The 27,227-nt window shown below is 34.6% G+C and overlaps 1 protein-coding gene across 2 annotated transcripts in view; it reads right to left on the bottom strand.

Annotated features, from left to right (window-relative positions):
• Gfrl (Glial cell line-derived neurotrophic family receptor-like) overlaps nucleotides 1-27,227 on the bottom strand; it is a 618,264-nt gene that overhangs the window by 39,545 nt on the left and 551,492 nt on the right. For both annotated transcript variants that reach the window (XM_073959142.1, XM_073959143.1), the window contains 3 exons: nucleotides 17,418-17,623; nucleotides 17,108-17,334; nucleotides 9,038-9,653 (listed from right to left, as the gene is read on the bottom strand). In XM_073959142.1, the coding sequence (XP_073815243.1) occupies nucleotides 9,038-9,653; nucleotides 17,108-17,334; nucleotides 17,418-17,623 (1,049 nt within the window). The remainder of the gene's footprint in view (nucleotides 1-9,037; nucleotides 9,654-17,107; nucleotides 17,335-17,417; nucleotides 17,624-27,227) is intronic.

Here is a 27,227-nt window from a genome sequence, read left to right as displayed (position 1 = left end):
GATATAACTAAATACACTTATTTCTAGACCGAATTCAGTCAAACAATTCAAATTTCATCAAAATCGGACGCATATAGCGTGTGTGGTGCAGCAAATACGTGAAATCGGGCGAAAATATATATGGGAGCTATATCCAAATCTGAACCGATTTCGATATAATTTGGCACATTTATTTCCAGACCGAATTCAGTCACACATTTTAAATTTCATCAAAATTAGACAAATATAGCGTGTTTGGTGCATCAAATACCTCAAATCGGACGAAAATATATATGGGAGCTATATCCAAACATGAACCGATTTTCACCAAAAGCAATAGCGTTCTTCCGACGGCTAAAAAAATGATCTTGCCAATTTTCAGTCAAATCGGACAGCAAATGCGACCTGTACGTTGCGAACGGACGGACGGACATGCATAAATCGACTCAGAAATTGATTCTATGCATATCCCTAGAAGGAACTATGGGTCTATCTCTTTTCCTTATGCATGTTACATATAAATGCACTAACACATAATACCCATTACCACAGTGTGGTGTAGGGTATAAAGATGATTACACAAAGCCGAAAATAACTTCTTGGACCATATTTTGTAAACAGCTAGTCAGATATACGTGCTAAGTTTCTGTCCAATATCAAGCATGATTTGAATTGTTTATGGCTTCATAAACTCAAAAAGCATTTTTTGTTGAATTGTGCCAAACTTTAAGATATATCAACATGAAAATGACACAAGATAAAATGGAAGTTGTACAGGAGCACTAAAAAACATGATGGCCTAGGCAACATGCAGTATCGCCAGGCGCTATTCGACACTTTTTTGGAAAGTTTGACGGTTTTTAGACTAAGCGTACTCAGGATAGTTTGACATAGGTCATGTGTTGGGTTGTTTACAGTGGCTTGATTGAGGTACCTCCAAACGCTTTTAAAGCATTTTCTGGCGACGAAAATCGTTCACCACGGCTTTTTTTCTTGATATGCTGGAATAAAATGATGTCCCAGTCAGAGCTGTACGGCGCATGACCCATTAATCCGGTCAGACGCTGGTTTTAATCGATGTGTGAGAACTCGCATTGTCATGATGCATATGATTCGTCTTCTCTTGTTTGTTTTTCGAATTTCTCAGGAGACATCGGGCATAAAGGTGTAGTGTAACCGTCCTACATTTCTCAAGCCGTATAGTCGCCACATGGTCGGTTTTGTCGAAGAAACAGGAGACCATTTGCTTCAAAGGTCTTCTTCAATGAACAACTTCCGTTGGATTTGGCTCGCTTTCGAAGACCCAAACGGTCGATTTCTGTTTTGTTTCTGGCGCTGCAATTGTTTTTATTCACAATTTCTTTGCACCAGTCCACCAGAGCCCTTTTGTGGCCAGGTGTTCATGAAATATCAAATGTTAGTTGGTGGAAGAAATGTCCAAGGGTGCCTCAATCTCACGATTCCGATCCGTTCACGCACGGCTTTATTTTTTTCTGACACAACGTCCGATTTTGGGCGACCCTTACCACCTTCGGAGACCCCCAATGTGGTATACCAATCTTCATATCTCGACGAGATAAAGCGATTTTGAGATGTGTGTCCGTCCGCCCGTCTGTCCATTATAAATTGTAAACACGCTCCAGGCCGCAATTATGGACCGATCGTCACGTCAGGCCAGAATAGATCCCTATTGTTATTGGTGATGATCGTGAAATATTTAGCGGGTGAAATGGACCAAAAACTAAATTTTTAACCGATTTTGTAACTGCTCTGTAGGTCGCAATAATAGTCCGATCGCCTCTAAATTTTAAATAATGCAAGATTTTATGACAAAGAAGAAGCTTGCAATTTGAGATGGTGATCGGATGATGTTTAGAGGGTTAAATGGACCACAACTTTTGTGTGAAAATTGTGAAAAATTTTAATATACCAGTTATATCTTTATTGCCGGACCACACACTCCGCCCATGTAAATAATATTTAGAAGGCCAATTCTTGCCCTTTCAATTGATGCCAATTATGTTGATTTATGTGGTCAGATTGAAGATTTACAGCCTAATATATCCAGTTTTTTGCTTGTAGTGTAATCATAAGCACAATAAAAAACGCATTTTTTGAGTTACGTCACTTTTTGGGTAAATGAGGGATATATATTGTCGGTGTGTCATTAGTATTACCCGTCAATGATTGTGTGTGTCTGTCACGCAATTTCGACGTCTTAGACACGCATTTCGGACTCGGAGATAAGCTGTTGGTCCCATGTCATTGATCTAATATGATTCGGAGTGCACTCATTGATATGAGAGAAGTCTCCTTAGTCCCTTGTGTGATGTTTGAGGAACAATTATTATATATCTGCACTTGGAATTTTCGGACATTTTATGGAGAATATCTTTAAACTGCATTACACCTCTTATGAAAAGGAGAGGTTTAGTCAATTCAATTTTTCGCCATTAGAATTATCTATGTTCATTCCCCGACCGAAGATTTTGATTAGACGAACGCTTAAAATAAAGGTAGATTCTTCAATCTTTCTAAAGCACTCTTATCTGTGTTCATTTCCGGACAGAAGACAAGGACTAGAAGATGAAAATTATGACCATGCCATTGACATTTTTAGGTTTAGAAATCATACAACGGGACAATGCTGATATACTTTCGCTAGCAACCTTGTAAAATGTTCGCACCCGAATAAATAATTACGTATGAACTCACGCATTACGGTTAGAGGATATCAAAACATCACTGAACTTAATCAGGCAGTGATATTTAACCTGTTAAAGATAGAGCTGGTAAACTATCGATATCGGAAACATTTAATAGTTTCGATATTTATTTTAAATAATATATGTAAATGGGAAAATAACACGTTCCTATGGGCGCTTATTATCTGATCATTTTCTTTCTATTTGCAAATAAGTTGTGTGCTACTTTTTTGGCTTAACAAATCATTGTTATAGAATACCGTAGCTATTGTAAAAAAATTGAAACTACTAGGAATACATGAAAATGTTGACTCTGCTGTTTCTTCTGATAATATCAAAAGAGAAAACTATCAATCGATAGTACCATCGATTGTTTCCCAGAAGATGGTATTGAATGTATACCGCCCAGCCAAGATGAGGTACTTTCAGCAATAAGCCGGCTAAAGAATAATAAGGTAGCAGGAGCCGATGGCTTACCAGCCGAGCCGGAGGCGACACGCTGATAAGGTGTATGCATCAGCTAGTTAGCACCATCTGACAGGAAGAACGCGTACCCGACGATTGGAACCTGAGAATCATGTGGAAAGGAGATAAGACTGTATGCTCTAACTATAGGGGCATAAGTCTTATTCCTATTGCCTACTAGATAGTGGCAGTGATATTGTGCGAACGACTAAATCCTATGGTCAATGAAATATTTGGATCCTATCAGAGCGGCTTTAGACCGGGCAAAGCCAAAACTGACCAATGGGCCAATCTGCGTTGACGGTGAATATCGACGTTGTATTAACCACGAGCTGTATCTGCTATACAACGACGAGATAAACGTATCGAGATGCAACTATGATGAACCCGCTAAAAAGGCGTACAAATCAGGGTTTCGGAGTCCAGGTATTTTTGGCTCGACTCTGACTCCAGACCGGCTTTTTCACGACTCCGGCTCCCACTCCGACTGCGAGGATAAATTCCTATACCATTAAAATTAATAAAATTTGCACAAATGTTTAACTTTTTCCTATATTTGGCCCAGATAGGTTAATTTATTGGCAACAAAATACAATTTAGAAAGCTTTTGTCGGTTTGTCGTATTTTTTTCTTCGCACGAGTAAATTTTGGAAGGAACTCTTCCCCGTGACAAAATATTTAAGCTTTCAAAATATGTGAAAAGAGGGGGCAATACAAATCATAAAAACTGCATGCGGTAAAAATTATAAGCAATTCATAAAAAGGTTTTAAAACACTGTGCAACAAAATTAAATTTTTTTCAAAATGATGGGAAAAACTTTTTAGATTATGAAAGTAGAGATATGACACGGCTTTCTTAAATTTTACATCGGAAAGTACCCAAAGTAGGCGGAGCAAGTTCCGCCTATTTCTAGTTTTTTTTCGAAATATTCGAGTTAAGTTATCTTGGAATCCTTGCATTTTAGGTATATAGTGTCTTTAGCAACTATACAGAGGATGTGGGGAATATTTTTGTTAAAAATTTTAACCCTCATGCGGTTCATCAAAGGGGTCTCTTTGGTCGTTTTTTTTAAATCTTTCAAAAACTCCTTTAAAATGTGATCATATTAAATTCTAATATTCCAGAAATCTCTAAAAAATGCAAAACACATTTTAGTGTTAATGTCGGACTTCATCTGACTTTATTCAAAATTATCCCACAAAACGTAATTTTAGAGAGATGATGTCAAAGACAGAAAAATTATTCGTCTAATTTCACAATAGGTCACCAAAGGAATGAAATGTCTATTTACATTATATATCATGAAAATATCAATATCAATTTTGCTGAAAAAAAAAAACATGAAAATATTTCCCAATTTTTTTGGTGGAATTTTGTCCTTCTTTTTTCGAGTTGATGCATGAATGTAATATGAAACTTGGCTCTAGGTGAAAAGTGTCAAAAGAAGAACAATTCCAAACAAAATTTTACTATGAGTTTTAGAATAAACCGTATATCTAGGTATATTATTTTATTAAGAAAATTAGATTACAAATTAAAAATTAACAGTCCAAAATTTAAAGAAATAATTTCATCCAAAAATGTATAAATTTGTAATCTTAAGAAAATAATATACCAGGTATACGTTTTATTCTGAAACTCATTGTAAAATTTTATTTGGAATTTTTCTTCTTTTGACACCTTTCACCTAGAACCAAGTTTCATATTACTTTCATACATCAATTCGAAAAAAGAAGGAAAAAAATGTCACCAAAAAATTGGGAAATAATTTCATGTTTTTTTTTTCAATCAAAATTGATACTGATATTTTCATGATATATAATGTAAATAGACATGTCTTTTCTTTAGTGACCCACTGCGAAATTTGACGAAGACTATTTCCATCCTTGACGTCATCTCTCTAAAAGAATATTTAGATGAAGTCCAACTTTAACCCTAAAACGTGTTTTGCATTTTTAGAAATTCCTGGCGATTAGATACGATTTACAGGTTTGGTGTATATGATCACATTTTAAAGCAGTTTTTCAACGATTTTTCAAAAAAGGACCAAAGAGACCCATTTGCGGTTCATGCATGAGGGTTAAAACTTTTAAGAAACATGTTACCCACATCCTCCTCTGTAAAGTTGCAAAAGACACTATATACTTGAAATGCAAGGATTCCAATAAATCTTAACACGAATATTTCGAAAAAACTAGAAATGGGCGGAACTTCTTTGGTTACTTTCCAACGTAAACTTTAAAAACGCCGTCTCATATTTTTAGCTTTCATAATCTAATCAGTTTTCCTTGTCATTTTTTTTGTCTTGTCGCACAGTGATATGGATGTAAGCCAACATTTTAGAATGCTTCGAGAGCCTTAAAAAGCCATTTTCATGAATCTATTCCTATCGATTTTGTAAAAAATTAGATTTTACGGAATGGTGGACAGAAAAAGTCAAAATATTAATGTTTGGCTTAAAAAACTAAAGTTTTTGTCATAAAACGGGCCAACAAAATATGACAAATAAAATCGATCGATGAATTCCTGGGTTCTGATGTCCTTTCTAGATTTTTATAGAATCATCTAATAATTAAGATGTTATCTAATTTTATGTAAAAGCTCTTCAAAATAGACGTTAAATGCCCAATTAAAATTCGAATATCATAGAACTTTACTTTTGCTTGCAAAAAATCAAAGCATCAATTGGACCATAATATATATTTAACATGCATTTTGTAATCAAAATAGAGATGAAAAGATTTGACTTCAAAGAATAGTAGATATCTTTTTGCTTAATTGTTTTCTTATAATTTTCTTTTAAAATAAATATGTAATGATTTTTTGAAAAAAAAAATTTGGTGTCCCGAATTTAATGTTATATATCTATAGTGCAGAAAAAAAAAGTGCCCGGAGTCGGAGTCGAGATATTTTATTTGACTCAGACTCCGATTCCGAATCCAGTAAAATTGCTCGACTCCGACTCCGAAACCCTGGTATAAATACAGCCCACATGGCGGTACACCCAGAACTGGCGGGTCAAGTGGAAAATATATGGAAAAACACGGTATTCCAAAAAGCGAAGCAATAAACAGACTGAAATGGAGATCTTTTCTTAGTTCGGCTTAACAAATGTTCTGTAATGGGCCAGCTAAGTAAGTATTTATGGCAGTTTGTACATCATTACATCATTAATCTTGTTGCAGTGTGATTTCTAGAAGTCTTTGTTTATATTTGGCATAAAAATAAACAGATATTTACTGACCATATGCAAGATATGAAAACATCCTTAATAACCTAAAGACATATCATATGAAATACACTGTGCAACACGAAAATTATTAACCATATTCTGACACCGCAGCGTGATTGAAGACCAAAAAAGAGAGGACACTTGTCTCGCCGTTTTTTCGTATCTCATCAACTTTCGCGGTTATATGCCTCCAAAGGTTTGAGGCTTTGATGTAAAAAGGGTCGTTTAGTCAAGACTATATCTTCCAAACCGTTAGGAAATTTTAATTCATCTCAGAGGCAAAGTTGTAGCTCTTGTCTTAAAGAACAACAATTTTGAACACATATAATCCATCAAACTTCATCTGCAAGGTCAAAATCGCCATAGTCAAAATTCTTTAAAATTTTTATCTCAAGTTTTGTTACACAGCTATTAAACCGATTAAATTTGAAGCAAACAACCAACTACAAAAATGTGGTTGACTGTATCCTTAATTTTTGGGCGGTTGTGTATCTTTGGACCAGAGTCTTCGAAAAAAGTATAAAAATTTGATATTTTCAAAAGATTTTTGCTATTTTTACCATTAAGAACCGTTCATAGACATTTCGTATGTTCCAGAATGTTGTTTATTTATGCCTTTGCTACAATATTGTGGTTGATTGTTTTCTTGAATTTTGAACGGTTTAGTATCTATGGAGCAGAAGCCGAGAAAAGAGGATGAAAATCGAAATTGTTTTGCTATTTTGACCATTAAGATCCGTTTCTACAGAGTTCGTATATTCAAGAAAGATGATTATTGAGATCTGAGGTACATTTTTGTAGTTGGTTGTTTGCTTCAAATTTGATCGGTTTGTAGCTGCATAACAAAACTTGAGAAAAAATTTTAAAAGAAATTTGACCATGGCGATTTTAACCTTGCAGATGATGTTTGATGGATTATATGTGTTCACAATTTTTGTTCTTTAAGACAAGAGCTACAACTTTGCCTCTGAAATAAATTCAAATTTCCTAACGGTTTGGAAGATATAGCCCTGACAAAATGACCCTTTTTACATCAAAGCCTCAAATCTTTGGAGGCCTATAACCGCGAAAGTTGATGAGATAGGGAAAAAGGGCGAGAAAAGTGTCTTCTCATTTTTTGTGTTCTATCACACTGTGGAGTCAGAATATGGTTAATAAAACATGACTCAAAAAATTACACACAGTGATATCTACCTTTAAAAGTAAGGAAATGCTCGATTTGGATGATGATTCTACTCATTTTAATTCAGCAAAAACTACATTTCACTTCCAAACATTAGTGTGACGAAATATATGTAGGATAACCCGGACATGCCTAGGGGCAAACCAATGCAGCACTTTTCGTGATTTTTTATAATAGTGTTATTCTTACTGATAATATTACAAAACTGAAGAAAAAATAAAGAAAAATATTTTCTAACTTGGATTTTTAGGCAGTACTACAAGTAATACACTCGCCATATACGTATGTATTAACAATTTTTTAAAACAATTCCACTGGAATTGTTGTTTGCTTTATTTAAATTAAGAAAAACTTTTAATCTGCTGCTAAAAATATTATTAAAATTATTCAATTTTCTTAATGAAATGTTATTCTTGTAACCATAAATTAATTTCAATATGACAAAAATAACCACATATCGAACGTTGACCACAATTTAATTTTCCTGCCAAAACATTTCATGAAATTGTAAGTAAATTGCTTAAAAATTAATGGCATACAAAAAATAATAATCAAAATGTCATCAATAAACCATGACAAATAATACACGCATACATATATATGCACATATAAAAGTTTGCATGTATGTATGTTTTATGAGTCACAATATTTGGCACAACTAAATCTGAACAGTTGTTAAATGTGCATAATCTGTTCAAACATTCAACTCGAAAGAAAAATTCATAATAAATCTCATAATCATCAATTGGATGAATGAATATTTTGCAAAAATTTAATTCCTCTCCATGGCGCAGTGATAATTATGCATTGCAATGTGTAATACCAACAATTTGTGTTGGTATGTATATTCGGTAGGTGTGTATATGTGCAAATTTAAAATTGTATGGTATGGTGATACATATATTTAATGATTCAATATAGAGCAAGGATTCTGTTGAAAATTTAATAAAGCAGTAACCAGTGTCGGATATATGGTAAATGAATAGTGTGGTAGAAAATGTTTGTTTGCGCGGTATCACTATTTGCATTTTTAATGATGTTTACAAATATCAAAATGTCGATGGTTTTACATTTTCCTATTACATTCAACAAAATAGTTGATATTTTAGGTGAAGTCCAGATCAAAAATATGGATCTGTACATAATTAAAATATTATATTTTATTAAAATACTATTACCCTCCACGCAACATGCACATTTTTATTCAAATATAGAATTAATCTTATGTTTAATTCTTAAAAAAATTTCTACTTTAGTGATCTAACTCCTCGGCCTGAAGTTCGCCATCACTTACAATTATATTGTTTTCAGTGGCGCCACTTGGTTTTGATTGGCTTAAAATTAAACACTTTTCATAAAATATTTATTTATATGTATGTGCAATATACATATTTATATATGTATGTATGTATCTTATAGTTGTATGTCTGTTTTTCAAAATCACATATGTTTATAATTATTTATGTACTTACTTGGTGCTTGTGTTGTTGTGGTCATTGGTGTTGTGGTCGGCATGGTTGTTGATTCAATAACCGCAAATTCAGTTGTATCCACTGGTTCCGAATAAATTGTCTGATCATCGAAATCGACAATTACCGCACCATCATCTACACCATTACCACCCATAACTGGACCAACGCCATTGCCGCCAACACCACCACCACCATTACTAAGAACTCCGGCTGTATTAATGCTGGCAGCTCCATTGCCGTTACCGTTACCGTTTCCATTAACATGGCCATTGCCATGACCATTTCCGTTTCCGTTGCCATTATCATCAGCTGTGGATGCTGCTTTGTGTGTTGCATGTTTGCCATTGCCGTTACGACCATTTTTGATGAATCTCCCTCGGCCAATGCCGCCGTTACCAATACCACCGTTACCGCCATTATTATTGGTAATACCAGATTTGTTGTTGCCATTGATACCATTGTGGCCGTTGCCATTGCTACCACCACTACTACTGCTGCTACTGCTACTGTGATAATCGTCATTTCCGCTATTTCCGTTTTCTTCATTTCCGCTATACACTGGCTGTTCTATTATATTATGCTCTATTGATGATGATGGCTCCGATATTTCTTTTGGCTATTTTTTTGCGCATTTTGTTTGTTCAGGGTTTTGGTAACATTTGTAGTTGAAGTTGTTGTTGTGGTTGTTTTTGTCGTTGTTACGGTTAGCCGCAATACATATGTTTGCATGTTGTAAAGGTTTCCACAGGGTTATTGTTGTTGTTGTTCCATTTTTTCGTTCCATGAAGATTTTTTCGGGTTGGTTGGTTGATTGGTTGGATGTCCGTTTGTTTGTCATTTGTTAGAGTATTTTTTGTTGTGACCGTTGGTTAAATAGAACATCGCCATTGCAGAGTGGTTTGTGCATTGCCATAAAAAAGAAACAGATCAAAGATGAACAAGAAGTAAGTAACGGAAGAGACAAATTAGAAAATTGCTTCATTGTATTGGATTTCAATTTTTAACGAGCTTCTTCTGACATTGTTGTGGAATTTAAAGGGAACATTGTAAAATGAAAATTAGAGGGTAAATGTGGTGGAGTTATAATAAGAAAGGATCAGTTTTTCATTTCAAAATAGTAATTTATAAATGGTTATTTAATTATTAATTTATCTTCTTATTATTGTAATGAGCTGACAAATTTGATCCTGATCTAATAGCCAAACGTTCAATATGCATATCGGCCTTTTTGTAGAAAATTTACTTCTGTTGAAACTGAGGTATGGGGTATTGTATCTCGCGAATTGTTGTAATATACCATAACTTTTGAACGCATTTAGGTAAAATAAACTGTTTTAGCACGATTCACCGATGGATTTCTTAAAATTATAATTTGAGCGGAAGCTGTGGTCATATTAATGTAAAAAAATAGAAAAAAATCGTTGAAGGAAACGAGTTTTTTAAAGTCAATTTTCAATTAGTGGCTTTACAATACAACGTAGAGTATAATGTTCAAAGAAGAAGTTAAAGAATACACTTCAGAGATGAAGTTTCTAATGTATGATTTTTTAATATAACCACCGCATCAATCTCAAACGGATGCTGACATTTTGAAGACTGAAAAATTGGGTTTTTTGAATTTTTGCTCTAATCGGAACGCGCAACTGTACTCGTTTAAAAACTGATTATGAGATTGTAGTACTCGCGATTACGCATTTTTTGATGTATAACTAGGGCGTGTAGCCTTCAAAGGTTCACAACAATCTCAGCTTAAAGTCGAAATTTTTGTGCGTATTTTTTTTTTAAAAACCAGTTTTTTGGATTCACAACTTACAAATGCCTTTCGATTTCAGTGGAAACCCGCGTGAATTTAGTTTTTTTACGTTCTGAATCTAAGAAGCCTTTGCGCGTCTAAATCCATCCACTAGATCGGCGGATAGGATACCCCTCAAATTTCGAAAATATGCAAAAAATATTTTTGAAAATATCGCGTATTTAGACGCGTTTTAGATGTGTGATTCCTACTTAGATAAATAGAGCGAAACGCATATTTAAAATGTGCGAAAACAGATATTGAAAAACGTTCGCAAATCCGGAGATATAATAGATTTTTTCTAAAAACTGAGTGCGATGCTACATCCACGGTTCTTGATGGATCGCATTGAAATGACATAGGATGATGTATTTTTTAATGGTGATCATTGAAATCGGATGCGCATAAAATGCAAATGTACTTCGTGGAAATTATGGGCAGTTTACTGTTTTTTGCACCCTAACATGCAACTGATGCTACATCGTGGTCGTCAAATGGAATTTCACAAAGTGTATATCAAATAAGAGGGATTGATTCGCTGTTTTGGAAAATCGGATGCGCATCTTGTGATTTCCACTATTACGCGGTTTCTATGCGTTTCAAATGTTGTAATATTCAATATAACATTATTTTAATGTTATGCCACAATTGGAATTCCTTGTGATTTAATATAATGTTCTAAAAATATTCGCCAATAGGAAAACTATAAGTGAAAAAGTTGTTGCAACGGAATATCTTCATTATTGCGTGAAATTTGGACGAAAATGACGAAGAACTCAATCATTTTTTCTTCAACATTTCCTATAAAACCATAAAAAAATAAAATTAGAATAACATAATTTTTATTTTTTCGTCACATTTTCATTGTATTTTTGCAAATAACACGAATACTATAGCTCCAAACTTCACGACTTAGGTTTCATTTTATTCCTCACAATGTCTGGATGCTGCTATAATTTTTTTTATATATTTTTTGTAAGTATAAGCGCTATTGTTTCAAATATATGTTTGTAAATACGTGAAATTATTTAATAAATTTAATTTTTCGCGAATCCATTGAAACTTTTTGAATTTTTTTTTTTTGCATATTCTCAAAGGGTGCGAATTCAGTTAACGACAATTGGATATAACAGCTTACTATATTAAGCCGCGATTTTTTTAGAATTTTTTCTAATTACCATAATTAAAACGGTCATATCTTTTGCGCGCAACAATCAAAGTTGGTAACGAAAACAGATTTGGAATGACGATTTTTTTCTTAATCTATGTACCAAAAATCATAGATGTAGTATCAACATTTTTTTTTTGATTTTTTTGAAATGGAAAAGACGATTTTAGACATTTTTGCTGATATACATACATTCAAAATAAGTAAAAACAGCGTGTACCTATGCCGTGCAGGAATATTTGATAGATCCAAAGGAGACTAAATACCAAATTTCAGCTATTTAGTTTGGATATTGCGGCTAAAACCTTAAAAATTAACAAAATCGGAAAGTTCTGTTCTATGGGGGCCATATCAAAACAACGACCTACACCGACAAAATTTTGGGTGAGATTTATGTAGCCATAGCGAAGATTAAATACCAAATTTAAGCCATTTCGGTGGAATAATGAGGTTGAAACCTACCAAAAATCGGGTGTACCTTTCTACGAGGGCTATATCAAACGAGATTTTTGTAGCCATAGCAAAGATTAAATACCGAATTTAAGCCATTTCGGTGGAATGAATAATGAGGTTGAAACCTACCAAAAATCGGGTGTACCTTTCTACGAGGGCTATATCAAACGACCGATATAATCCATTTTCAATACCAAACATCCTAGAAGAATTATAAACTTCTGTTCAGACAGACGCACACTGGTCGAAACTACTGATCTAGCGGCGCAAAAGTCAAAAAATCGAACTATAAAATTGCGAAATATTTTCCATTGTATCGATTACAGACACTTCGCAGACAAAGATTTTGTTTTTTAATTTTTGTTGTTGTAAATATTCACTCAGTTATTCACTATCAAATGCAAGAGTTTTTGTTGCATAAGATTTTAAAAAATTGTTGCAAAAAATTAGCTTCATATTTGTTTAAATGTTAAATGCATTCGTAATGAAACTGGACAAGATTTATATTCAATTAATAGCAGAGGGTGAGATTTAAATTATAAAAATTAGTTTGGGGTCTGGAGGTACTTAGTTATATAGCAATACATTTTCAAAAAATTAAATTTTTTTGAGTTTTTATGGGTTGTACGCGCTTGTTCCATAGAGTGCATCTTGTAAACTTAGCCGAACATAGGTTCGATTATTTTTGGGGGAAAGAAATTAGACACTCTGGATACGGAATAACCACATTTGGGCTGCAAATATTTGCAAATCTTTTGATGACGGCACTTTAAAAAAAAAAGAGATTTTGCACGAAATTCATACAAATTTAGCTGTGCATTTGTATGGGAGCTAAATCAAAATATGGACCTATCTTGAGAAATGTTTGCAAGGAGGATTTCTACCCCCGGAGACACTATAATACCATATTATAGCTAAATATGTTATTAAATATGGGATAACAAGTAAAAATTCAACGAATCGGGGGTACCATAAAAGGGGCTACATCGAAACATAAATCCGTGTTGAAAATGTTTTGTAAGAAGATTTTATACGCAGTGAGAACACGGAATGCAAAATTACAGCCAAGTTGGTTTAAAAATGTGGTCATGATATTCAAAATACCTTAAATTGAGAGGTACGGTTACATGGGGGCTATATCAAAACGTGCACCTATGTCCATAATTTTTGGTGAAATTATTTTTTGACCACTAGGAACCCTAAGTACCAAATTACAGGTGATTTGCTACGAAATTGTGGCTTAAATCCTCAAAATACCGAAAATCTTAAGGTACCGTTATATGGGGGCTATACCAAAACATCAGCCGATATTGTTCATATTTGGCCCATTATTACAAGCTGAGTTTGTGCCAAATTTCAGTGACGTATCTCAATACGTTTGCAAGTTATTAATTTCGCGCCGCTAGATCAGTGCTTTCGACCACCGTGAGACGGAGGGACATCGTTCCATCGACTATAAAATTTGTCATTCTTGAAATGATGTGCCTTTGGCAAAAAGTTATTAAACTTGTTTTCTGAAATTCGGTTTAGTTTCTGAATTTTGTAATTCCCGAAAGCAGGATAATGATGGACAAAATGTTTCCACGTTTTGTCGTCATCCGAAATCGCTGTTTTCTGCACAATCTGAGCTTGCATACCACGGTGTCCTGTTAGTATACCTTCTAGTAATATCTACCTGAGATCGATTCTACCGGCATTGATTCTCAGCTCAGACAATATCACATTTTCAACGGTGACAAATATACTCCTCAGCGTAATGTTGGCTACAATTTCTTAATATTTTAGCCATATAAAACTGCTCTAGAAGTGGTGTCTTAAGATATGTCGTTCGGACTTGGCTAAGAAAGTAGGCCCCATATTATTAAACTAGCATGAGTCGAAGTACAATCATTGATATGAGAGAAATATTCCTTGTACTCAATAATAGTAGGTTCTTTGTGATATTCCCCTCCCGATTTCCACATAGCATGTTATATTTTTATACCCTCAGCATTTATGCTAACGAGGGTATATACACATTCATACGGGCAAAATGTGCATCATCGAAATCCGTCCGTCTGTCTGTATGGCTGGCTGGAGCGCACGATAAATCTCGAACGCATCAACTGATTCTGTCCAAAATTGGTTTTCCTAATCACTTGTCCAAAATAATTTTAATTTCGTTCCACTCCTTCCGGTACCTCCCCCACAAAAGTTCGAAAATGTTCGGAAAATTTGTGCGCACGTTTACTTTGGAAGGGAGTAACCGATTTCGTCCATACTTTGCATGTCGTGAAATTTCTACCAGACTTAGATGAGGTTCGGGTACCTCCCACACATAATTTCGGAAAATTCAGTTTAGTACCTGCTCTCGAATCGCTTTGGTTTTTATTGTAGCAACTTGTATTCACTACCCCCCATACGGCACTACATGTTTCATCAGGGGTAAGTCCATAGTTTCTGAGAAAATAGCCTGAAAGGTACAAAAACCCCTATGACACCGTGTGTAGTGATTGGAGCGCAAGATAACTCCCGAACGGATCTGCCGATTCGGTCCAAAATTGCGTCTTCGTAATATTTTGTCGAAATTTAGTTTAGGTTCGAAGATAAGCCATATCGGTCCACTCCTTCAGGTACCTTCCCCACAAAAGTTCAAAAATGTCCAAAAAAATGTGCACACGATAACTCTTGAAGGGAGTTACATCCTAATATATCTACCAGATATAGATCAGGTTCGATTATGGACTATATTTGTCCACTTCGTTGGGTAACTCCTACACAAAATTCCGGATAAGTTCACTTTAACACCTGACCGCGAATCGCTTTGATTTCTGTTGAAGCAACTTACATTCGCTGTCTCAATTACGACGGTAAAAGTTGTTCAGGGGCAAGTCCATACTTCTTGAGAAAACAGCCCGAAAGGTGTAAAAACCCTTATGATACCATATGTAGTGGCTGGAGACCACGATAACTCTCAAACTGATCAATCGATTTGGTCCACAATTTGCCCTTCGTCATATTTTGTTCAAACTTAGTTTCAGTTCGAAGATGGGCAATACAGGTCCGTACCTTACGGTACTTCGCCCCAGTATTTAAAAAATGTCACTAAAATGGTGTGTACGATATATCTTGAACGGGGCAATCACTTTGGTCCATACTTTGGATCTCCTAATATTTTGTCCAAATGTAGTTTAACTTCTCCTCTCCTTAGGGTACTTCGCCCACAAAAGTTTTCTAAGTGCAGTTTAGGGTCTGTTCGATGATCCTTTGGAAATGTATACCGATGTTGTTCGTTTTGATCCTGTTTATAGTCATATTGAGTTTTCCGTGGCAAGTGCGTGCTTCCTGGCATACTGGTCCAAACGTTATACGATGACCCACTGAAATGACTAGTGGGAGCAATATCTATCGAAAAGATATGACTCTCAAAATAAGATCCACTTCCATAATGGACTATATCGATCCATTCCTTTAAATACCTCTTCCGCAATACTTTTGAACTTTAATCCTAATCCACATTTTTGTCGGCAAGTTCAAATGTCCAAAAAGGGCCACAAAATTCAAATTCTGCCGGCAAAGCCGACTGATACTTTTTAGTTGTTCCCTATCTATTCATTATTCCAACGAGAAATGAATCAATTTAGACACTCTAAAATCTCTCGGACTTCCGCAGAATCAACGATTATTTATGGTAGGGTTCCAAAATCCACATGTCTCTGTCCGGTACTAACTTTTGACATATATTAACTACATTTTTTTCGGGTATACGATCTGACGGACCGGTCTATTAAATAATCCGAAGTGACCCTTAATATGTTTTGGTTGTGTGTTCTGTGGTCTCTTTTGATACACTCTCTCATCGCATTTATGGTTACAATGTGAAGAACGTTTCTAATACCCTAGTTGGTGTTGTCTGCATTGCCTCGTTGATTCTGTTGAAATTATTTGTCAATAAATGTCCACCATACTTCATCTGAGTAAGTTAAATTTGATCTAATCATCCTATATTGATCAACATCTGTTAGATCTTCTAGTTATAGTCTTTCTATTCGAGTTCCCTAACTAACAGGTAGTTCACTTTATCATATGTTTATTGTATCATATATGAAAACTGGCTTCTCAAAAGTTCCCATTCTCGTTTTCCCCGTGAATAGACATAAAACCTTTTTCGGTTTGACATTTAGACCGGTTGTTTTAGCCCAGCTGTAAGCTATGTTTAGAGCCGTTCCCATTTCCATAGCAAACTGGTTCCAATCCTTTCCAAAGTTCTTAAATGACTACTAATGGTGGCAACACAAAAAAGAGGTGATTATGAGCGGTCATTATTTAAAGCACGATTTATAGTCTAAAGACCTATGGTGCAAAACACTGAACTTGCTGCATGTATCTGTTCAACCAATTGCCCGTAACTAACAAAATTTCAGGAAGAGAAAAAATGGTGCAGAAAAAACCCAACCGTTGGTTCATGGAAGCAGAAAAAAACCCAACGGTTGGTTCATGGAAGGAATTGTTTGGAATCCCCAAGGAAAAAGGCGAATGGACCGATATAGTCCATATTCGAACCTGATGAAGGCTGAATGTATTAATGGGAGTCACAGATTTTTAATATTAAAACTCGTTACTTTGCAATACAATTGAATGAAGAAAATATTTAACAAAATTTTAAATCTAAACTTACATATGACGGTGGCCTACGTCCAGATTTAGGTGGTATAACCACGGGCGGTGGCATACGATGTGTTGTTGTAGTAGTAGTTGTTGTGGGCGGAGGAGGTGGAGGCGGCGGTGGAGCTCTGGTTGTTGTTGTCGTCGTAGTTGTTGTTGTGGTAGTAGTAGTTGTTGAGGTTGTTGTCAAATAACCCAATTCTGCCAAACGTTTCATGTGGAAATCTTTTTGGGCTTCAACTGAAAAATGCAAAGGAAATTTTAGGTAAAGAATATTCCATTACAAAATAAAATGTTTTTTTATAGTACATCCTGCTACTTACCCACACATGGATTCATCCACAGAAGACGTCTCCAGCCAACACACTGATACAAATATTGCGGATCATTGCCATGGCAGGCACAGGTGGTACGCAATGTTGTACCCAATATTCCAATCATGGCCGTACGACAGCCACTTGGTCGGCCAGCACATTTTTTCGTTACACTATCCACGGCACAGGCCTGTTCGAAATATTCCAGCTTCAGGCTGTAAATAAATAAAAAAATAATAAAATATTTAGAAATAAATGCAAATAAACGAAATATCTGTTTTCTTCAGGTTACATCAGACATAGACAAATTACAATCTCAATATCCTTTGGGCATAGCAGTATATTATAATTAAAAACTCTGTGTTACCATTCATCCCCTCTTTGAACCTTCAATCAATCTAACATTGGATGTATACAAATATTTCGTCATCAATAATGTAACTCCTCATTTAATTTCAATTAAAACCAAAAATCAAGCCAATGCAATTTTCTTATATTGGTAAATAATTTCATTTACTTCACATTTCAATCCACACAAAATTCTCAATTTATCCTTTGGTGTCATGTTGCAATTTGCAATATTTTCACAGCATACTTTAAATTTTTGGGAAATTTTAGTTTTAATTGACTTCCCAGTTTGGGAAATTGCTCAATCATTGTGTGTTGGAATAATATGTGGAAGAATTTCTATTTAGCCCTACAGAGGATGTACAAACTTAGAAAAGGAATTTTGTTGGTATGTACGAGTATGTATGTATATGCAAACAGTTAATAAAAAGTTGTGTCTTTATACGACTCAAACACAAACAAACATGTATTTTCCCACAAACATCAACGCATATAAAATTTATTGTAACTTTGTGTGTCACCATTTCATTGTGTGTATGTCTCTATGTACGTATGTTGGAAAATTCTTAAAATACCAATCACGTTCTCATATTGCTTTAATGACCAAAAATGCAATCAAGCAAACTATGAGATCCACAAATATGCCAATGCAGAGACGATTTACCAAACCGACTATATCAACCAACCAATGCAGTAGTAACATTTTCAACAGCAACAACTACAACGCTAATAATAAAAACAACAACAACACTTACTGCAATATCAACTTTTGCTATTGATGATGATAACAGCAATAATATCAAAGTTAAATGCATACCAGAGAGTGCAAAACCACAACTACATAAACAGAAGAGCAAACGACCAAATTTCTAACATTCTTTTAATTTGAACTTGGGGGGCAAATACACGCAGAGAAGAGATATTGTAGGTGCAATCATATTCTAAGAACAAAACACTGTATTTTAAAAATCTGAAAATATATATTGTTGATTCGACAATATATTTTGTGCATTATGGTTCCTGACACAAAATATATTATTGGAACAACAATATATATTTTCAGATTTTTAAAATACTGTATTTTTTTCTTAGAATATGATTGCTCCTACAATATCTCTTCCCTGCGTGTACGGGTTGAACAGATTTCAATCAAAACGAAAACCAATACAAAGTAATCCAACGGCACGGTGCTCTTGAAACAATTTTAAATGGAAGGTGCTTACACCTCGGAAGTTTTTGTGGATTCTTACAATGTTTATAGATGAGAAAAACCAAAAATCATAGCTACAACATTTTCTTTAGTCCCATTTTGATAGGACTAGCGGTTTCTAAGCAAAATCGTGAAAAACTAGACAACCCCTAAAAATGTCAACTTAAATCGCGATTTATTTAAAAAGCGCTCCGCTGATTTTTTTTTTTTTTTTTTTTTTTGTTTTTTGATTTTTCTCATCTATGAACATTGTAGTTTCAGAATCTGCAAAAACTTCCAAGGTGTAAGCACCTTCCATTTAAAATTGTTTCAAGAGCACCGTGACGGGGCATATGTAGTTATACCCTACTCCATAAAATGAAACATAACTATTTCCCAATACCATTTCAGAAGAGAGTTCACATCACAGAGTGCAATCCGATTCTATTTAGCTAAATGATATAAGACGTCCATTTATTCGAATAAAATAACGAACATAGTTTGACCTCACATGTAAGAAAGTTTTACATCGCTTAAATACTCAAGAAATGTAAGCATACTCATAACCGTTGATGTACACGCCTGCACGTTGTCGTAACAACAGAGAATAACAAATCCAAATGAGAGCCATGTCAGCCGTTGTTTAACATAGGGACATTACTCTCAAAACAATTCTCTCTCATTTATTTTGGACACCAATGCTCATAACCTTCTGTATGCACAACGGGGGGAAACTTTATATCACGGTAGAACCTAATATTGATTACACACTCAGCATTTATGCTAACGATGGAATACATACACTGTCATACGGGCAAAATGTGCCTCATCGAAATAATGGTTTTAGACCCCAAGTAAGTTCGGACGAAATCCGTTTCAAACAATTTGGAGTCGATTTAGCCATGTCCGTCAGTCTGTCTGTGCGCACGATAACTCTCGAACGGATTAACCGATTTGGTCCACAATTTGGCTTTCGTAATATTTTGTCCAATTTTAGTTTAAGTTCATAGATGGACCATATCGACGCACTTCCTCGGGTACCTCCCCAACAAAAGTTTAATTTGTTTCGCAAAAATTATGCGCACGATAACTCTCGAAGGGACTAACCGATTTGGTCCATACTTTGCACATCATAATATTTCTACCAGACATAGATAAAGTTCGATTGAGGGCTATATTGGTTCACTCCTTCGGGTACCCACCACACACAATTTTGGAAAAGTGCAGTAAAGGACCTCCTCTCGAATCCTTCTGAGTTTTGTTGTGGCAACTTGTATTCGCTGCCCCATTACAACGGTGCAAGTTTTATCAGGGGTAAGTCCATACTTCCTTAGAAAATGGCCTAAAAGCTGTAAAAACCAGCTATGGCGGATATTGTGGATAGAGCGCGCGGTAACTCTCGAACTGATAAACCGATTCGCCCAAAATTTCGCAATCGTAATATTTTGCCCAAAGTTAAATCAAGTTCTAAGATGGGCCTTATCAGTGCACTCCTTTGGGTAGCTCCACCACAAAAGTTCGAAACTTTTCGCTAAAATGGTGCGGATGATAACTATCGAAGGCAGTAACCGATTTGGTCCATACTTTGGGCATCGTAATATTTCTACTAGGCATATGTCAGGTTAGAATCTGAACTATATATGTCAACTCCTTCGGATACCTTACACACCAAATTTCGGAAAAGTGCAGGTTAGGACCTCAGCTCGAATAGTTTTGATTTTTCTTGCAACACTCAAGGCCCCTGAGAAAATGGCCCGAAAACTCATACGGCCAGCATTTTTGGTGGCTGGTACGCACAACAACTCTCGAACCCTTAGTCCACACTTTGCATATCGTAATATTTCTTAGAATATTAGCTAAAATTCGAAGATGGTGTTTATGGGTCCACCCCTTCCGGTACCCCCCCACCCCCTACAAAAGTTCAAAAAGATCCGCTAAAGTGGTAAGCGCAATATCTTATAAACGGAGCAACCAATTTCGTCCAAACTTTGTATCTCGAAATATTTTGTCCAAACTTTGATTATATTCAAAAGTGGGCCCTATCTCACTCACACAAATGAGCAACATTTTTGTTTAAGTGCGGTTAAGGGTCTGTGCGAGAATCCATTGGGAATTTTTACGGAAGGTACTCCTAGTAGCCCTGCTTACAGCGATATGATGTTTTTCGGGGGCAAGTCCATGTTTCCTGATTTAATGGTCCTATGGAGAGGATTGACTCCCAAAATTAGACAAACTTCTAAAATGGTCTATGTCGGTCCATTCCTTTAGGCCCCTCCCCCGCAAATCTTTTCTGATTTTAACCTAATCCATATATTTGTCGGCAAGTTCATATGCCCCAAATTCTGAAGAACCCCTAAATACATACGTTTTTTGGGAAAAGAGTGTTTTAATTCACACAGGCTGATGGTATTTAATAACACTGTACAACACAACAAATAATTACAAGATAATTGCCAGTATTATGAAAGAGGATCGAAAAAAAGATGACAGGTGTATCGGCGTTTTGAAAGTTTACGTCGGGAAGTAACCTAAATAGGCGTGACAAGTTCCGCCCATCCGCCCATCCAGGTTTTGAAATATTCGACATCAGATTCTTGGAATCCTTACATTTTAGGTATTAAATGTCTTTGACAATATTACTGACAACAATGCGGGGTATCTTTTTATGAAAAAAATTAACCCTCATGCGAGTCACTAAACGGGTCTTTTTGGTCCCTTTTTTTCAAAAACGTTTAAAAACTCCTTTAAAATGTGATCGTATATCGTAGGTTCCCGAATACACCAAAACTCTAAATCCTAAAAGTCAGGAACCTACCAAAAGTAAAATCACGTTTTAGGCTTAATGTTGTACTTAATGTGAATTTATTAGGGTTTGTGTCACACATCTTCATTCTAGGTAGAAGACGTCAAAGACAAAAATATTCTCCATCAAATTTCAATATAAGTCGCCGAATAAACAAAATATCTTTTTACAATATATATCAAGAAAATCTATACATCAAGTTTGCTAACAAAACACCCAAATATTTTTGTAATAAATTTGTTTTGTTCTTTTTTCCAGTTGATGCATGAAAGTAACATGAAATTTAGTTTTAGACGAAAGATGTTAAAAGAAGAAATATTCTACACAAAATTTCACTTTATGTCCCAGAACAAACTAAATATCTAAGTAAAATACTTTGTTAAGAAAATGACGTTACAAAATTAGATATTATAGGTAGAAATTATTTGTTAAACTTTTAGACTCTTAATTAAAATTTATTTCATACTGAGTCAAAATCTCCTAAAATACTTCACTTTTTTTGGCATTGTGTCAAAAGAAGAAATGTTCCAAATCAAATTTCATTACGAGTCTCTGAACGAAAGAAATTTGTAGCTATAATATTTAATCTACAGAAGCTTTAGTATTTATATATGATTTAGGACCATATTCTACCGTTTTTATTCACATTTTCGTTATCTGCGTTCACAAAATATATTTTATTTATGTTTTTCATAATAAATTCTTTCAGATGATTATGTGTGCTCGCTCCAAACTGTTTTTGGGATATCTATGGTGAAAATATCCAGTGTGAAACAATTGTTACTTTACCAAAAATACAAAATTACATTATTTAACATTTGTTTTGCTGTTTTATTTAGGAATTTATCTTAAACACTTAAAAACTGCGTCATTTTTCAATTTTGAAAATGGATTAGCAATAAGTGTCTTCTCGAAAATCCCACTAAAAAGTTCAAAAATATTCACGTAAGTGAATTTCAGCGAACTTAACTATGTTTTACTTGTTAGAATACAAGTTTAAAAGTATGTAGAACTTTGTGATCGGCATAAGACGGCGTTATTTATCTTTTGGGGCATGCCCACATTTCCTAAGATAATGAATTCCCAGTATATAAGAATTCTGTAACACTTTTTGTGTTACTAAAAACCGGTAAAATTAAATATGTAAATTAACGCCGTTTCTGTCCGTAAGTGGAAACGAATGGTTGCTAAATGTCAATATTTTCTCCCTTATTTATTTTTCTGTCTTTAGCTGAGGATATACATCAGATACTTTTTTACTTGTTATAACTTATATTAAACAGTGTGATAAATGAACATTAATAATCCTTAAATTTAAAGATTTTCTGATAAGATTAAGTATTTACATACATACATGCATAAGCATTACGTATTATACACGTATATCTGTTATAATTGGGCCGAAGTATTATCATTTTCTATTAAATTTAACATAATTGAGAAACCACATAAACCACAAAGTACCAAAGCAATGAATGAAAAAGTCCCTTCAAACTAACATTGACATAAATTGAATATTAAGACCATTAACAAAACCGTCCGATTTGTGGTATTATGTGAATGTGACAGATTCAATCCAGATAAATACTGTGACAAGTTTTCGATGCCAACTTAGGAATTTATGTTAATAATAAATACCCATTTATTAAGAAAACTTTAAAAAGGAGTGGTTTTTCATCCCAGTACTACTGATGTCTTCATGTGCACTGCATTTTATTCAGGTATAGTATTAATTGTATCGCATGTATCAAAAAAGACTTCTTCCATTATGGATTTAATATTAACAATTCAATTTGTTTGCACTTAATCTGATATCGTATCATATAGCTTAATAAATTTTCAACAAAGTTTTAAAGATAACAGGTATTGTAAAAAATAAATAACAATTAAAAAATCATATATTTTGTTTTGATCTAAAGACAAACTTTTACATATAATCCTTGACAAGGATTACATGTGCAATCTAATGGTTAAAATAAACCCCAACATGTAGACATGCATTTGACTAAGGATACGCAAAGGCTTTAGAGAATTACATGTAAACACATAACACTTGAATGCACAAAGAAACATCTATCTACACACATCCTTGTTGGTACATATATTGCAAAGAAAATCAAAATTGCTGTATACATATATACCTGTATATATATTTCTAAATCTACAGGCAAACTTGGTTGTAAGGGAAAAATATAAATTCCTATTCTTTAAGTGTTTCTTTAGGTATACGTTATTAAAAGTATATAGTTCGTTATATCCATGTTCCACTGCATGTGTTGATTGCACCAAAGGTATATATTGTCATTGACAAAAGCAACAAGAAAGAAAAAAGTGACACACTTGTTATCCTGTAAAATTGTAGACTAAATGCTAATAAAGTTGGCTAAATATTTACATGACTTTTAAACTGCAGGAAAAAAACCAAACAAAATGACTGAAAACTTTTGACAAGCCAAACAAATTTTACAGCTGTGAACCATTTGGCAAATTTGTTCTTGTGCCAACTAAACACAAAGGACGAACTTTTCAATAGAGGAGGCTATAAAAAAGTGTTGTTTTACGACCTCAGGTAACAACCAACTAAATGAAGCATAGCTAAATTTGAAAACATTTAGAAAAGATAGTTAAATTTTCTGCAGCAAGATTTTAAAGAGCCCACACGGAAACTGTGATTTAAATCCATTTTAATTACGACCTGAAAAGAAAAATATTTTCTTGATCTGAGCAAAATTCCAAGTCGATCTAGCCATATCCGTATGTTGTTATAACTCTAGCATCCGCAAAAATATTTGCAATGTAGGACAATTTCGAATATGAGCCGCCCAGCGATTAACTGCATAAAACGAAAAGTCGAGAAATGCGATGGTGTAATGTATATTTCCAATTATATCTCTGTATATTTGTCATTGTATGTTTGCCAGTGCAGTTAATCGAAGTGTGCGTGCACTGAGCGGTTCATATAACAGTACCTCCGGATTTAAGGTATTTTGAACACATTAATTGAATTTTTTGACCGAGCTACCTGTTATTTGTCATTTGAGGTTTCCAGTGTTCACAGAAATTCTCCATCAAAAATATCAACATAAGTCCATGTTTTGGGAATTTTGAGGAGTTTATCTACAATTTTGTTTCGGTATAGCCCCCATATGTATAACGGTACCTTCCGATTTTGAGCAACATTTTTTAAACAAAATAACGGTATTTTTACATTTGAGGTTCCCAGGGGTCACAATACGTATTCACGAAAAATTGTCAATATAGGTCCATGTTTTGGTATATCTCCCATATAACGCAATCTTCCGATTTTACTTATTTTGAGATTTTTTTCTACATTTCTTGACCGAACTAACTGTTGTTTGACATTTGATTTTGTTAGTGTTCACAAAACCTGGTTTTGCAGCTGCTCTGTAAGTCACATTAATATTCCGATCTGCGCCAAATTTTAAATATGGTTTGAATTTATGACAAAGAAAAAACTTAAAATTTAACATGATCATAAGATACTATTTAATGGATTAAATGTATCGAAACTTTTGTATGTAAATTGGTAAAATTTGTAATATATTTTATATAATTTTTCTGGTAAACACACATAAGCTATATTTAAACGACGATCTCTTTACTATTTCATTGATTCAAATTATTTTGATTTACGTGGTCAGATAACAGAGTTACAACCTGATGGGAAAATCATAATTTATACAAATAATGATTTTAGACCCCAAGTACGTTTGGACGAAATCCATTTCAGACAATTTGGCGTCGATTTACCCATGTCCGTCGGTCTGTCTGGCAGGCTGGTACGCACGATAACTCTCGAAAAATCAACGTATTTGGTTCAAATTTTAGGTCTCGTAAATTTTGTCCAAACTTAGTTTAAGTTCGAAGATGGACCATATCGGTCTACCCCTTCCGTTAATTAACCCCACAAAAGTTAAAAATTTTTCGCCAAGGTTATTCGCACGATAGTTCCAGGATGTGGAAATATTACTTCCATGCATATATCAGGTTCGAATATGGAATATGTATGTATGACCGCGCGCCTAAAATATGTCGCAACCATATAAATGAAATTCGGTGGAAAACTATTTTCCAAGAGTTGTGCTGTAGAGTTTCACATGGTCGGCCCCATCCGTCTCTTACTTCTGATCTTCGAACAAAATTTGTTTTCATATGACATTTATGGTTCCCAGTGGTTAACAACTTCCCAATAAAAATTGTTCACATTGGCCTTGGTATACCCCAATACAACGGTTACGCCCGATTTCATATATTTTTATATATTTTCATATATTTCATATATGTATGTATTTTCATCGACCGAATTAGGTATTTTCGGTTTCCAGTTGTCAAAAAACTTTTCCACCTAAAATTATGGGCATTAGTACTTTTGTAGCCGAACTAATTATTCAATTTTAGCTCAGAATATTTCATAATGTAGGGTATAAAAAGTTCGGCCCTACCTAACTTAACGCATTTTTATTTGCCCAAAGTTGTGCCGTAGGATATCAGATGGTCTGCCAGCTACAAATAAAGTCTTTTCATAATTCCTCTGTCTCGTGCATTCTTTTTTTCTAATTATGTATATTCATTCGTTCCTTATATTCTTTTATTCCAATTAATCTCCTCGCAAACATTGCCTATTGTTGTTTGAAGTGTTTTTGACAGTTTAGTAGCGTTAAATTAACACTTCGCAGCATGTAAAGCAATCAATGCACAATCTCTGCAATAATCCCTACTCTCACGACAATGACAATAACATGGCTGATGACGACGACGATGATGGTGACAAAGATAATTACATCAGGACATCACACAGCACAACAAAGTGTTCAATTAATTTATAGCAAAAGCCTTTGCATTAGCTTGTCCCTATACATACATAGGATGCAAAGGAGTGTAACGGTTCTTTTGGGGAGACCTAAGTAAACTTTACAAGGATGATAGGATATACTTATGTGTCATAATAAAATCTTAGAAATGCATTAAATTACCCAGTAGATCCATTGAGATTCCTTTCTACATCTAATCCTAGTTCAAATGGTGTGTCGGATCCCAGCAAAAATTCGGATCCGTTAGTCATTATAACCCATTACAAAGTAATGTAAACAAGAATAACTACTTATGTTACTCCTTACTAAGTTATGAGTACGATGGCACAGAGCGTGTGTGTCCGACTACAAATCAGAGGGTTGTGTGTTCAATGCTCACCACCGGCCGGGTACTTTTTGTTAAACAAAACAAAGAACAGTTGGTGGTACACATGCGAGCACATGTATGCGTTTAAACAACCCTTAATGTTCGTACGCGTGGCCTAGTGTGTAGTGTGTTTGGCTACAAATCAGAAGTTTGCAAGATCAAATCCAGCAGATAGCGGAACAAAATATAATAAAACAAGTAAGAGATGGCTATGGTCGGACAGGGCCGACCGTGTGATACCCTACACCACTACCACTGGGCACTAGTTTTCTACGGAAAT

The sequence above is a fragment of the Musca autumnalis genome, unplaced genomic scaffold (genome assembly GCF_047663935.1).
Source record: "Musca autumnalis isolate F117 unplaced genomic scaffold, ASM4766393v1 scaffold_1, whole genome shotgun sequence".
Lineage (NCBI taxonomy): Eukaryota > Metazoa > Arthropoda > Insecta > Diptera > Muscidae > Musca > Musca autumnalis.
Note: the sequence above shows the minus strand (reverse complement) of the source record. Positions and strands in the feature narration are given on the sequence as shown.